Raw genomic sequence first — 13,164 nt, 5'->3', positions numbered from 1 at the left:
GTTTTCTCCGTTTTTTTGTTAATTCTTTCCAATGTGTTAAGTAGTTATCTTTTTGTTTTCTCATGATTTGGTTGGGTCTAATTGTGCTGCTAACCTGGCTCTGTCGGGTCTGTTTGTTTGTGAACAGAGCCCCAGGACCAGCTTGCTTGGAAGGTTTCTCTCTCTCTCTCTCTCTCTCTCTCTCTCTCTCTCAGTCTCTCTCTCTCTCCATCTCTCACTTTGTAAGCTCCTCTAGCAGACTGACACAGAGACCTGTCAGTATCTTCAATAAAAACACCTGTTGCTTCCTCCTAACCTCATCTAATGTGTGCATAACCCTGCCCCCTCCCAGCCCAGCCCACTCTCTCTGACAGACATCCACACTGACTGACTCACTTGCATCCAGCTAAAGGTGACAGACAGATAAGTCAAACAAATAAGTAACAGAGGATATCTATCTGAAGTGCAATATAAAAATGTATTGTGAAAACCCAAGTTTTTTTTTAAACATTTGGATCTTTTGACACTTGGATAACACTTAAGTAATAATTGGGTCACAGTGTTTAAGGGTGACATTTCAGAGAGAAATTGATTGATTGACTGTCTCCTGTTAGCCACTCCTCCATCATCAATACATTGATTTCACAAGACATGCCACCATTTGTCTTTGCCCACTTTATTAGTTCATCCACAGTAGAATACATGCATAAAATACAAATAGTAGAAATAGTTATTCTAGAGGGGGCTAAAATGTTGTACTTATGGTAAGCAATAACCCTCACTCAGGCTATGCAATAATACCTGTTCAAAGGTCAAATAGGGGTGGTTATATTTTTCCTGTTACACACATGTGTAACCTATTCATTGTGTGGTGAAATGGACATGTGTTGTTTGCATATCCCACTCCCCATGAGACACCCTGGGAGAGTGGAGTCACAGCATGGAATCAGACATTACTGACGGCAACCCGGGGACTCAAGTAGAACAATACTGTCACCTACAGCATAATTATCATGGTCACAGCTTGGATGGAAATATATCCTGCACCTACTTTAATAGTGAAAGCTCATAAAAATAAGCAGCAAACAGCTTCGTCCCCTCAATGTAGTTGTACCTGAGAGAGAAAAACAATATTCAGTATTTTACTGAAGATGATGTTTGCCATGATTCATCTGCCATGTAAAAAATAAAAAACGAATTTAGGGGAGAAACGTCTGGAATCCTATCTCTTCTTTTTCTCATCTCCTCTTACCTGCTGATCTTCTCGTTCTGAGAGTGCTCTCCATCATCATGGCCACCTATGGGCAGCATCATCACACTCTTGCCTGTCTCCTCCTGGAAGTTCTGAGCGATAGGGATGGTGGAGCCCTCACGGATCAGCTCAGGGTCCACTCCAAACACTAACACAAAGGTAAACCGCATCTTAACTTAAACAATGAAGTTAGACATGGTTTCAAATGAGAGAGGTTATGTAAATGGCCTCTACAACTGACCCTCTCTGACTGCCCTTTGTCCAGCAACATACTGTGGGTCCTTCAGGTTAGCCACCCATGGTTTAGCCCCAACAGTTGCGGTCACCCTCAGCCTGTTAGGGCTTTTTGAGAGTGGAGAAGACCTGCTGAAGGTGCTCCTTCACCTGTGAAACATGGCATTGTGACAGGGGAGAGTTTGACATGGAGGCTTGAAGAGGGTGGTTATGTAAACATTGGTCTCTGGTTTTAAATATACACATTGACTCTTGGAGTGACCAAGATAGAGCAGGCCAACGTTTCTATACTGTACACTTACTCAGAGACCAATACATTTACATTTTGGTAATTTAGCAGACGCTCTTATCCAGAGCAACTTATAATCACTTACTACTCACTCACTGGTTACAGGGGTTACGGGGGTTGCAGGGGTTACGGGGGTTGTGGGGGTTATGGGGGTTACGGGGGTTGTGGGGGTTGCGGGGATTACGGGGGTTGCGGGGGTTATGGGGTTACGGGGGTTGTGGGGGTTACGGGGGTTGTGGGGGTTATGCGGTGTCCGTGCATGTATTTTGATCCTTAAAGGGTTTGTTATGGGTGTTCTGTCCCAAGCCTGCTACCCCTGTCATTCAAACCATGGCAGGTAGATACTCTGTACCTTCCTCTCCACATCTGGAGGGTCCATGTTGGGGACCTGTCGGATGGAGAACTTCCCTGTGACCTGTTTGGGGATGACAGTTTTGGTGCCTGGTTCTGAGAAGGCCCCTTGGATCCCATGGATGGACAAGGATGGGTTACGCCATCGAGCCATGAGGACTTCCTCCTGTATATATATTAACACACTTTGTTTGTTATACAGCTCAGATAGTGTGTATCCCCAAAAAAGTAATCACCCTCTGTCAAACATCGACTTCTACGGTACCCACTAACAAAACATGTCTTCCTCCTCAAGCCCAGATTAGTTTAGTATGGGGCGGCAGGTAGCCTAGTGGTTAGAGCGTTGGACTAGTAACCAGAAGGTTGCAAGATTGAATCCACAAGCTGACAAGGTAAAAATCTGTTGTTCTGCCCCTGAACAAGGCAGTTAACCCACTGTTCCTAGGCCGTCATTGAAAATAAGAATTTGTCCTTAACTGACTTGCTTAGTTAAATAAAGGTAAAATAAAAAAAATTGTATAGCCAACTCCAATGGTTGTTATGCCATTATCAATGTTTGGTATGACAATGACCATAATTGGGAAGACAAGAACCTTAGTGTCCTGTAGGAAGTGTTTGACCCCAGCCACACTCTTCATCTCCTCCAGGTCAAAGCTGATGTTATCATAGAGCTTCCTCTCATCCTCAGTGAGGGGCGCGACATCATCAGTGACCCCAGGAACCAGGATCTTACCTGTGTGGTCCAACAGACTTCCTGTTTGGGAGGAATAAGAAATAATGAAGACATTTTGGGATGAAACATGTTTTAAATAGAACTGACTTTGGTTAAGCACCTTAGCTCACATACACCTTTATCTTGTTTTTTTGCTTGGTGCAGGGACTTCTGAATCTGAACTATAACGGAATGAAATTCTAATTTTTACTATTAGACAAGAGAGTTGCGCCTATCTTTTCTTGACGATTGGATAGAGCTTTCAGTCAAACGCCTCTGTTATCTCACCCAGTAAGGCTATCAGATCTGACATGGGCTCCTGGATAGAACCCCCGTACACTCCAGAATGGAAGTCCAGTTTAGGGCCATCAACCTGAAACACATAACAGAGGAAGATACTGAACAAATGGTGCCCTGGTAGAGTGTGTCATATTTTTATTTGACCAATCAAATAAGCTATATCATCACCTCCACAAAAAAATAGCTGCTCCCTCTGGTTCCATAGGTCAGGGCTGGGGATCTGGTCGCCCACACGTTGTCAGAGATCACTATGAAGTCCACATCTGCAAAGAAGCTGTCGTTTCTCTTCCTGGTCAACTCCAACAGACCGTATGAGCCCACCTCCTCCAGACCCTCAATGATGAGTTTTATATTCACTGGTATCTCCTGAAATCAATAAATCCAGGCAATCCTACCAGTCAGTGACCCTTCTCTTATTCACATACGGTTTGACTCCACTACAATCCCACAAATTGTTTTATATTCAGACTCACAGATTACCCCAAACATTGAGGTTATGATACATGCATTACAGAATCCCTTTAATAACCATTGCTATGTAAATCAACACTGCAATGGTTAGATAATGTCTGAAAACTAACTAGAGACTGCAAGCAGAACGTTAGGATTCAGATTTCAGCTGTGCTGTTTCAGGGCAAATCCTAACCTTCTCTGTGGCCTGATAGGACTCCACAGCATGAAGCCAGGCCAGGACCGGCCCTTTGTTGTCCGTGGCCCCTCGCCCATAAAGGTTACCTAGGGAACCAAAATCTTGAGCCACCATCATCCTCATATTGTCACATTTGTAATACCAGGGTACATTAGCTAGCTGAAGCTGGCCTATGAATAACAGGCAGGCAACCTGGTTGTGATTATATCATCTAAGGTTTATTAAAAGATCCCGTATGGGAGCAGCAAAACAGTGAGTGGACATTCCTCTTTTCTCTAAGTAATCAAACTTAGATTTGTTTAAAATATCTCATTTTGGCCCAGTAAAACAGTGAGTGGACATTACGTTCTCTCAAAATTGACCCTCTTTTTGTCCAGCTCCTGTTATTATTTTGGATGTACATCAAACCCCTCCATTCATGGCATGTAACATGCAGCAATACCTTTGATTTCTGTTAGATTGAAGGGGTCAGTGGTCCAGCCATCCGCCATCTTGGCTGGCTGGACATCCACATGGCCGTAGATACAGAGAGTAGCTTTCTTTGGATCCCTCTCAAACTCAGCCAGTATCACCGGTGGAAGTGGCACAGTCTCCCCACTGGGCAGCTTATGTGATAGACCGGAAAGGTACATTCTTTTTAAAAGGTATTTTAAGACAAATTATTACACCCAATTGTGTGACATTATCTGGAGAATAATATGCTTGACTGGTGGTGTGTATTGTAGCCTACCTGATGAGTGCCTACATCTGCAAACTCCACTGTGCCTCCCATCTCTTGGATCTTCACTGCTGTCATGTTCAGGATCCTTTCAACTTCTCCCCATTTTGTGTGATCTCCTGAGTTACTCTGAACAGCAACCCACTCCTTCAGCCTCTGAGTCAGGCACCAACCAGGAGAGGGTCAGACTATTGCATAGATTGTATAATAATAACTAGACACAGCCATAGACTGTCTAGGTCAGGGATACGTGCAGAGAACATTGCAACAGCACCACTGACCCACATTCAGAATCATTTTGATGGTTTAATCAGAGATCACAGCATTTATCATGAAAGTGTTAAACCCCTTCCCATTTCTCTCTCTCTCTCTCATTATTTTGCTTCGGTTTCTCTCTATTCACCTCGCTTCAGCACAAAAACATCTCTATTTGTATCATTCTACAGTTCAGTAACAGAGAGTAGGTATGAGTCCCAACTCCAAGTAGAAGGTCATAACAGTGCTCGTTCCTCACCTGAACAAACTGATTTTGGTGGTCATCTATGTACTGAAACAGTGGTTCCAACATGCCTGCTGCTCCAGGAGAAGAGGAAGAGGAGGAAGAAGAGGAATACGATGTGTGGAGTAACAGGAACGCAACAACAATGAGCTTTGTCTGTGAGGGAGAGTAAGACACCACAGGAAGCCAGTGATTATAATAACCAAGTAATAATTTACTCCATACTGTACATTCTAGTAATATTTGCCACAATCTCGTTCCACTGGCTTCTACTTGTCTCTAGCTACTGACTTATATACTTGTACAGGTGTGGGTGGTTTGGTGAGTGTAGATTTCCATGTTCCTCCTGAGAGTGTAGGGGCATAGAAATAGAATTCCAAAACAGCACACAGCAGTGACTTGAATGGAATTGTCTGTTCTAGTAATTCAATTTCTATGGTTGTAGGTAGTCTCTGGTATCTGATTGACTTGATTGGACTCTGCCAGGGCTCGAGGATCAAAGATCAGGGTGCAGTATGACACAACACACTTAGCACTGTCTCAACTGGGATTACTGTTTAACTTTCTATCAAAACTAAGAGACCGGGAAGGATGATCCCAGAAGTTACTGTTTTAACAATATCTAGGCTACAGTACACTACACCAGCAAGGTTAGCTGCTCATGCAAACCCTGTTATGCATGCGTACACACTCACGACCCCACTCAGGCCGTCATACAATCATATTGATGTTCAATATCACACACATTTTTCTGTTAAGTAATTTCACCCTTCTTCTTCATCATGCCATCTATGAACATGCAGCCACTTCTGTTTTTCCATGACAAAGTCTTTAGTAGTGCACTTAATTAAGGAAGTCCATGAAAAAAATGTATACATGTTTTGTTAAAATAGTAAAGACTCACCATAATGCTGAAGAAAAGAGTGTTTCCATGTGCCAAACATAAAGAGAGAACTGCAATTTTTGCTGCTCTTCGTTTTTGTGGCTGCTCTTATGTCTTGAATTCAGTGGTGGTATTGTGAAACACTTTTTATCTCTTGGACTAGTGGATATTGGTTACCACTTGACAATGTTCTTTCTAAAGAATCCCAGATGAAAATGATTAAGAAAACAAATAGTGCGTCAAACCAGTTTTATTTGCTGTTTCAAGTAGATATTTGTGTGTGAATAAGAGAGAAATTGAGAGAGAGAGACATTGAGAGAGAATGGAGAAAGATACAGAAAGAGAGAGAAGAGAGGCAGAGTGTTGAGGCTATATCAGATGCCAAGAACTCATAGGGTTTCTGGAATGTTTTGCTTAGAGGGAAAGAAACAAGAAAAGGTTCAAGTTAATGTCAGGAAAAAAGCTAAGCAAAGCCCGACTCCACTGATGGGATCACATACAAGCTAAACATTATAGAAGTGTCTTTTAACGGTGGTTATGAAAAGAGATGCTCTCAGTCCTTCTTGAGATGGGCCACTTCATGGAGGTACGCAATGAACAACTTGGTCCCCTCTATGTAGTTGTACCTGGGAAAGGAATGGGTGAGAGAAAGAAAACAATATGTCCTCAACCAATCCTTTAAACAGAAATATGATACTGTTGATACATCTGTGTGTGTGTTCGTGTGTGCGTGCGTAAAAATCTATAAATGTTCAGGGTTACAAAATGTATACATGCAGTACAGTATTAGCAGATTGAAGGGCTAACCTGCTCATCTTCTCGTTCTGGGAGTGGAGGCCGTCGTCGAAGCCTCCGATGGGCATCATGATGATGCTCTTCCCGGTCACGTCCTCAAAGGTCTTGGCGATGGGGATGGTTCCCCCTTCACGGATCAGGTCTGGCTCCACGTTAAACACTAGAGGAAAACAATGACAAGTCTGACTGCGTCATAATGCATTATACCTGCAGTAGAGGAAAACCAACTGTAACCAGTGGGATTAGAAGCCAGGTCTCCTGCTCTCCAAGTCAATATCTTAACCGTTAGACCAAGAGTACCTCTGCAAGGTCCAAGGGTGTCATTTGGGAATTACAAGCCTCAGACAGGGCTACCGCTTCGTGAGATTGTCATTCCAAGTCCTTTCTGCCACACAAACATTACAATACCACTGCACTGTCATGCCTTAACCACTGATAGGTCTACAGTAGAACCTCATTGTGGTTTTATGGACATGTTCAATGCGTCTTATTTATACACTTTTGTAGTGTTTGTGAAATGCATATTGTTATGTTTGGTAGCACTTATTTATTTTTCCTTTGCCTCCAACCCCTTTCCATGCGTGGAACGGATGTGGGTGGGGCTAGGTCTATATAGGGGTGCTGATTTAAAATAATTCACAAAAGCTCTGACGGAGGCTGTGAGGCCGATAGGTAAGCTTATTAAATATCAGTGATACTATCAAGAGCAGTGTACACTTTCCTTTTTCCTTCAGGTCTACAGTAGAACCACAGCACACTGGCTTCTTTTAGTGATAAGGATATGTATCTATGTCTGGTATCTTAACTCTAACGAATGCAGATAGACCTATGACTGTGAAGCTACTGTTGCGCAATAAATGTCCACAGTCAGCTACTATACAGTAATCATTACCCCTATGACTACTGTTCATACACACACACACACACACACACACACACACACACACACACACACACACACACACACACACACACACACACACACACACACACACACACACACACACACACACACACAGACGGCATACGAAACGTCCTCTGAACATCTCCAGAGCAGAGTTGACTAACTGTACCTCTCTTCACGGCTGCTTTCCCTGCCTCGTACAGGGGGTGCTTGGTGTCTGCTAACCAGGGCTTAGCCCCGATGATCATGGTCACCTTCAGCTTGTTGGGGCTCTTTCTCTTGGCAAACACAGAGCACAGGTAGTCTGTGACCTACAACAAAACAAATATGTAACAGGCATACATGCAGTCTTCACGTCTATTTTATTAACTGAAACCAAACTGAAATAATGAATAACTGAATAGTAAATGAACTGAATGAGCAGAATGAGGGACATTATAATAGTGTAACAACCTGGATGAATGTTTCCTGATCTTGGATGTATTGTATAAAGAGAGTCTGAAGGTGAGAACAATTCCAGAAATCTTTGTGAACTGTGTGTAACTGTGTTTGTTGCAACTGTACAATGCACTGGGTGAGAGGCGTGTACCACCTACCTGTTTCTTGACCACTGCTGGGTCCATGTTGGGGACCTGTCGGATGGAGAACTTGGCAATGACCTTAGCAGGGATGACCGTCTTAGAGCCAGGGCCAGAGAAGGCCCCCTCGATGCCATGGATGGTAACGGTAGGGTAACGCCAACGATGGGCCAGCAGATCTACCTGAGAAATCAAATCAGATCAACTCTTATTTGTCACATGCACCGAGTACAACAAGTGCAGACTTTACCGTGAAATGCGTACGTACGAGCCCTTTCCTAACAAGGCAGTTAAAAAGTACGAAAATGTACAAATAGATAAAAGACAATAAAATAACACAATAAAAACATAACAAAAAATAACAATAAGGAGCCTATATACATACTGGCTATATACAAACAGAGAAACAGAGATAGGAGGAGCGAAAACCTTAAAAGAACACAATAAAAAATTAAGTATTGCTTTTTTTTTAAATCCACTCCCCTGTGCATCACCTTGTTGCTGTACATGAGTTGGCTGACGCCAATCTTGGATTTAAAGCTCTCAATGTCAAACTCAATGTCCTGGTACATCTTCCACTCTTCGTCTGAGAGTGGGGCGACGGCCTCTCTGATGCCTGGAATGAGGATCTTTCCACTGGGGCTGATCAGTGTGTCTGGGGGGGGGAAAGATAGGTCAACACACAAGCAGTCCTTATGGACACATATTTGTAGCGATATCTAATACGGTTAGAGCATTGGACTAGTAATCGAAAGGTTGCAAGTTCGAATCCCCAAGCTGACAAGGTACAAATCTGTCGTTCTGCTCCTGAACAAGGCAGTTAACCCACTGTTCCTAGGTCGTCATTGAAAATAATAATTTGTTCTTAACTGCCTAGTTAAATAAAGGTAAAATAAAAAAAATAAAAAAAATACTTTATTATTTGTGCCAACAGAGAGCTCACACAGACACACGGACAATAGCTTTGCGTGCAAACATGAGCCAGAGATAGAGTAGGTGTTAAGATAGTATTACATTCTGTCACTCAAAGAGCTTAAAAACTCACCCAATATGCCGATCAGATCTGTCATAGGCTCTATAACAGTGCCTCCATACACCCCTGAGTGTAGGTCCTGTTTTGGGCCCTCTACCTACCAAACATACAAAGTCACCATGGCTATTCATTAATGATCTTGAAAAAGTAACGTCCCCCAGATTGGAAATGCCCCCAGCCCATCCTACCTCAGCAAAGAAGTAGCAGTTCCCCCTGGTCCCGTAGGTGAGGGCGGGGCGTCGGCTCAGCCAACCACAGTCTGAGATGATGATGTAATCAACGTCGGAGAAGAACGTGTCTTTCTGCGCCACGATCATGGCGTCCAGGCCATTGGACCCGGTCTCCTCCATCCCCTCGATGATGAACTTCACATTGACTGGCAGGTCCTGCATGGGGAGAGGGCAGGGGGTGGAGAGGAGGAGGAGGAGGAGGAGGGGCAAAACAATTGTTATAACAAAGGAAGGCTCACTAATAATGGGCAGATAGACTGCAACTTAACTTGTTTCACCACGTTTTATGTCTCTACATCTACTATGAGTTCACTCTGATTTCTCTTCTTACTGGACACTCACAATGCTCAGGGCCTGATAGACCTCCACTGTATGGATCCAGGCTAAGACAGGGGCCTTGTTGTCAGACGCCCCTCTGCCGTAGAGGTTTCCTTAGGGGTAGAATCAAAGTAATTATTTTCTAATAAAAGTCCATTCTGTACACCTTACATTGACATTTAACATGCATGTATCAATTACATTAGTTACATTTCATTGGTTCAAAATATGTATGGTAAAAATCATCCCACACCCAAGTACTTGCTTCATTCCTTCACGTTAGCTACAATATCTCATGGCTGTTAGTTGTAGATAGATGTTTGTGTGTGTTGGGTCTAGAATGGATTAATGTAAAGCACTGTAAAAAATCCTTATAATACATTTCACGAGTCACTTTAATAACTCTACCTACATGTACATACTACCTCAACTAACCGATGCCCCCGCACATTGACTCTGTACCGGTACCCCCCTGTATATAGTCTCGCTATTGTTATTTTACTGCTGCTCTTTAATTATTTGTTACCTTTATTTCTTATTCTTATCCGTATTTTTTTTAACTACATTGCTGGTTAGGGGCTCATAAGTAAGCATTTCACTGTAAGATTTACACCTGTTGTATTCGGCACATGTGACTAATACAATTTGATTTGATTTGATTGCTGTGATTGTGATTTACAGTTGGAACCCATAACCTACCCTTGGAAGCCATAACCAACTGTTGGAAGCCACAGCCTACCGTTGGATACCATAGACTACTGTTGGAAGCCACAGCCTACCGTTGGATACCATAGACTACTGTTGGAAGCCACAGCCTACCGTTGGATACCATAGACTACTGTTGGAAGCCACAGCCTACAGTTGGATACCATAGACTACTGTTGGAAGCCACAGCCTACCGTTGGATACCATAGACTACTGTTGGAAGCCACAGCCTACCGTTGATGTCTGTCAGGTTGTAGGGTTCAGTGGCCCAGCCGTCCTCTAGCTTAGCAGGCTGGACATCCACATGTCCGTACACACAGACTGTCTTCTTACTGGGATCACTGCCAAACTGGGCTGTCACCACCTTGGGTAAGGCCACTGTCTTGCCATCAGGCAGCTAAGCATGGTGATAAAGACACGGTAGATGCAGAAAATGACCTGAATAAAGTTTGCAAGGCAGGGAGCATTTCTGTTAACACCCAACTTTCAGTATTGATTTCTGCAAACCAGTCTTATCTGCTACTAAAGGACTCTAAAGACTAAGCTAAAAGCAAACAAAAAGATCCTATAACATGATCATTAAGTTGACCGCATTTCAGAAAACTGACCTCTTGTACGCCGATGTCCACTAGTTCCACCTTCCCTCCCATGGCTTGTAGTTTCTCAGCCGTCATATCCATCATGCGATGGCAGTCTGGCCTCCTCAAGATATCACTGGAGTCACTCTCTACAGCAACCCAGTCCCTCAGAGTCTAACACACACACACACGCACACACACACAGTATTTATTTATAATGAATATTGTGTTATCAGATAATAAAACAGACAACATCATTATTCTGTTTAGAAACTTGCCTGTACATATTCCTCCTGATGGCTGTCAACATACTGGCTCAGCTCATCATACTCAAATAAGTGATGAGGATGAGGAGAGACACTTGATATAACAACAAGGAGCATGGAAGGCAGTTGCCAGATCGTCATCTCTAGAAAGAATAGAAGGATTTATTCACTGAAAATGAAGCAATGATGAAAGCAATTTAATAAGAGACATGAATAAACCAATTATTACATCTTAAAAAGCTAATTGTTATATCTCATTATGTCTCACTACTCTTCTGTTCTTCAACTTTGAAACTATAACGGCGAAGAAAATACGTCTTACCGTGGCCTTGTAAGTTTGGTACTTCTTTAATGTTGCCCTTGTCTTCAGAACCCACTGGACTGGAGTCTCTGGGGACAGACAGGGTTTTTATACCTCCGGTAACTGGCTCACCTCCTGATGGGAAGGGTCGCGAGGTCAAGCCTTTCCTGGAGAGAAGCCAAGAAAGCTGACAAATTACATTTTCTCGCTGACAGGCACAATTGTGGCACAATTGATCCAACTCCAAGAAAGAATGCATGCTGTGTCCCCTCGACATGAACAACATTAAGTAATGAACAAAATACAGTGAAGGACTTAATAGTCTGGTAATTTGTGGGGCCTTGCCTAAGTAGGCGTTAAAAAAACAGATGGCCTAACAGGGGCGTTGTAGAAGAACTACACTTGTTCACCTGCAACACTGGAAGCATAACTTCTGGCAGGGTTTAATAAACATCTGGGTCTTTATCTGGCCACATTATACAAAATAGAAACATTATAGAGTAAAACATGTAGGTCTACATTCTGCATAGCTCCTGACCTAGGCCTTATTATATTCCAGAGTAATGGATTCTATTTCCCACAAGTCTAAAAGCCTTTTCTTTCTAAAGCCTGAGCCTTGGCCTGTGCCTATGATGAGGACGCTCTTGGCAGAGGAGTGAGGATCAGAATGGAGTCTACAAATAAGAATAACAAACAGGACGATGAACGAAACAGCAAACAAAAACTGAAATGGCCGACCTCAAATCAAAATACAGTAGGCCTACTCTGGGGCCTCATTATCAACCATGCGTACATTTCTTACTGAAGTTTTGGCGTACGTGGAGATTCTAGGATGTACCAGAGGCTACGCATGTTTTCATTGATAAACAGAGCACAGTGGAGGCTCCTCAGAGGAGGAAGGGGAGGACCATCCTCCTCAGTGAATTGCATAAAAATAGTGAAACACTAAAAAACATATCCTCTTTAGATGAAACTATAAAAACTATAAAACTATATACAGTGCATTCAGAAAGTATTCAGACCCCTTCCCCTTTTCCACATTTTGTTACGTTACAGCCTTATTCTAAATTTGATTACATTTAAAAAATGGCCCTCATCAATCTATGCACAATACCCCATAATGACAAAGCGAAACAGGTCTTAAGATTTTTCAGCAAATTTATAAAAATAAAAAACAGAAATACCCTATTTACATAAGTATTCTGTTTCCTTTGCTATGAGACTCGAAATTGAGCTCAGGTGCATCCTGTTTCCATTGATTATCCTTGAGATGTTTCTACAACTTGATTGGAGTCCACCTGTGGTAAATTCAATTGATTGGACATGATTTGGAAAGGCACACACCTGTTTTTATAAGGTCCCACAGTTGAAAGTGCATGTCAGAGCCAAAACCAAGCCATTAGGTTGAAGGAATTGTCCGTAGAGCTCCGAGACAGGATTGCGTCGAGGCACAGATCTGGGGAAGGGAACCAAAAAATGTCTGCAGCATTGAAGGTCCCCAAGAACACAGTGGCCTTCCATTCTTAAATGGAAGAAGTTTGGAACCACAGAGACTCTTCCCAGAGTTAGCCGCCCGGCCAGACTGAGCAA

At 42.9% G+C, this 13,164-nt stretch overlaps 2 protein-coding genes across 2 annotated transcripts; both read right to left on the bottom strand.

Annotated features, from left to right (window-relative positions):
- Positions 1–639: 639 nt before the first annotated feature.
- cndp1 (Beta-Ala-His dipeptidase) lies at positions 640–5,227 on the bottom strand. The gene is given in 12 exon segments (NM_001141714.1): positions 640–1,093; positions 1,232–1,379; positions 1,473–1,574; positions 1,576–1,615; positions 2,107–2,271; positions 2,699–2,859; positions 3,106–3,190; positions 3,286–3,483; positions 3,764–3,852; positions 4,209–4,371; positions 4,497–4,640; positions 4,999–5,227. Coding segments are annotated over 12 exon segments (1,416 nt in total). The 5' UTR covers positions 5,053–5,227; the 3' UTR covers positions 640–1,026.
- Positions 5,228–6,100: 873 nt separating this feature from the next.
- Positions 6,101–11,741, bottom strand: LOC106605538 (cytosolic non-specific dipeptidase). Its single transcript, XM_014201310.2, has 12 exons — positions 11,596–11,741; positions 11,286–11,416; positions 11,038–11,181; positions 10,664–10,826; positions 9,749–9,837; positions 9,365–9,562; positions 9,189–9,273; positions 8,638–8,798; positions 8,162–8,326; positions 7,735–7,876; positions 6,674–6,821; positions 6,101–6,492 (listed from the first exon to the last, which is right to left on the bottom strand). The coding sequence occupies exons 2-12, from the start codon at positions 11,412–11,414 to the stop codon at positions 6,420–6,422; spliced, it is 1,497 nt and encodes a 498-aa protein (XP_014056785.1). The 5' UTR covers positions 11,415–11,416; positions 11,596–11,741; the 3' UTR covers positions 6,101–6,419.
- Between the last annotated feature and the right edge of the window lie 1,423 nt (positions 11,742–13,164).

Source organism: Salmo salar, chromosome ssa05 (genome assembly GCF_905237065.1).
Source record: "Salmo salar chromosome ssa05, Ssal_v3.1, whole genome shotgun sequence".
Lineage (NCBI taxonomy): Eukaryota > Metazoa > Chordata > Actinopteri > Salmoniformes > Salmonidae > Salmo > Salmo salar.
Note: the sequence above shows the minus strand (reverse complement) of the source record. Positions and strands in the feature narration are given on the sequence as shown.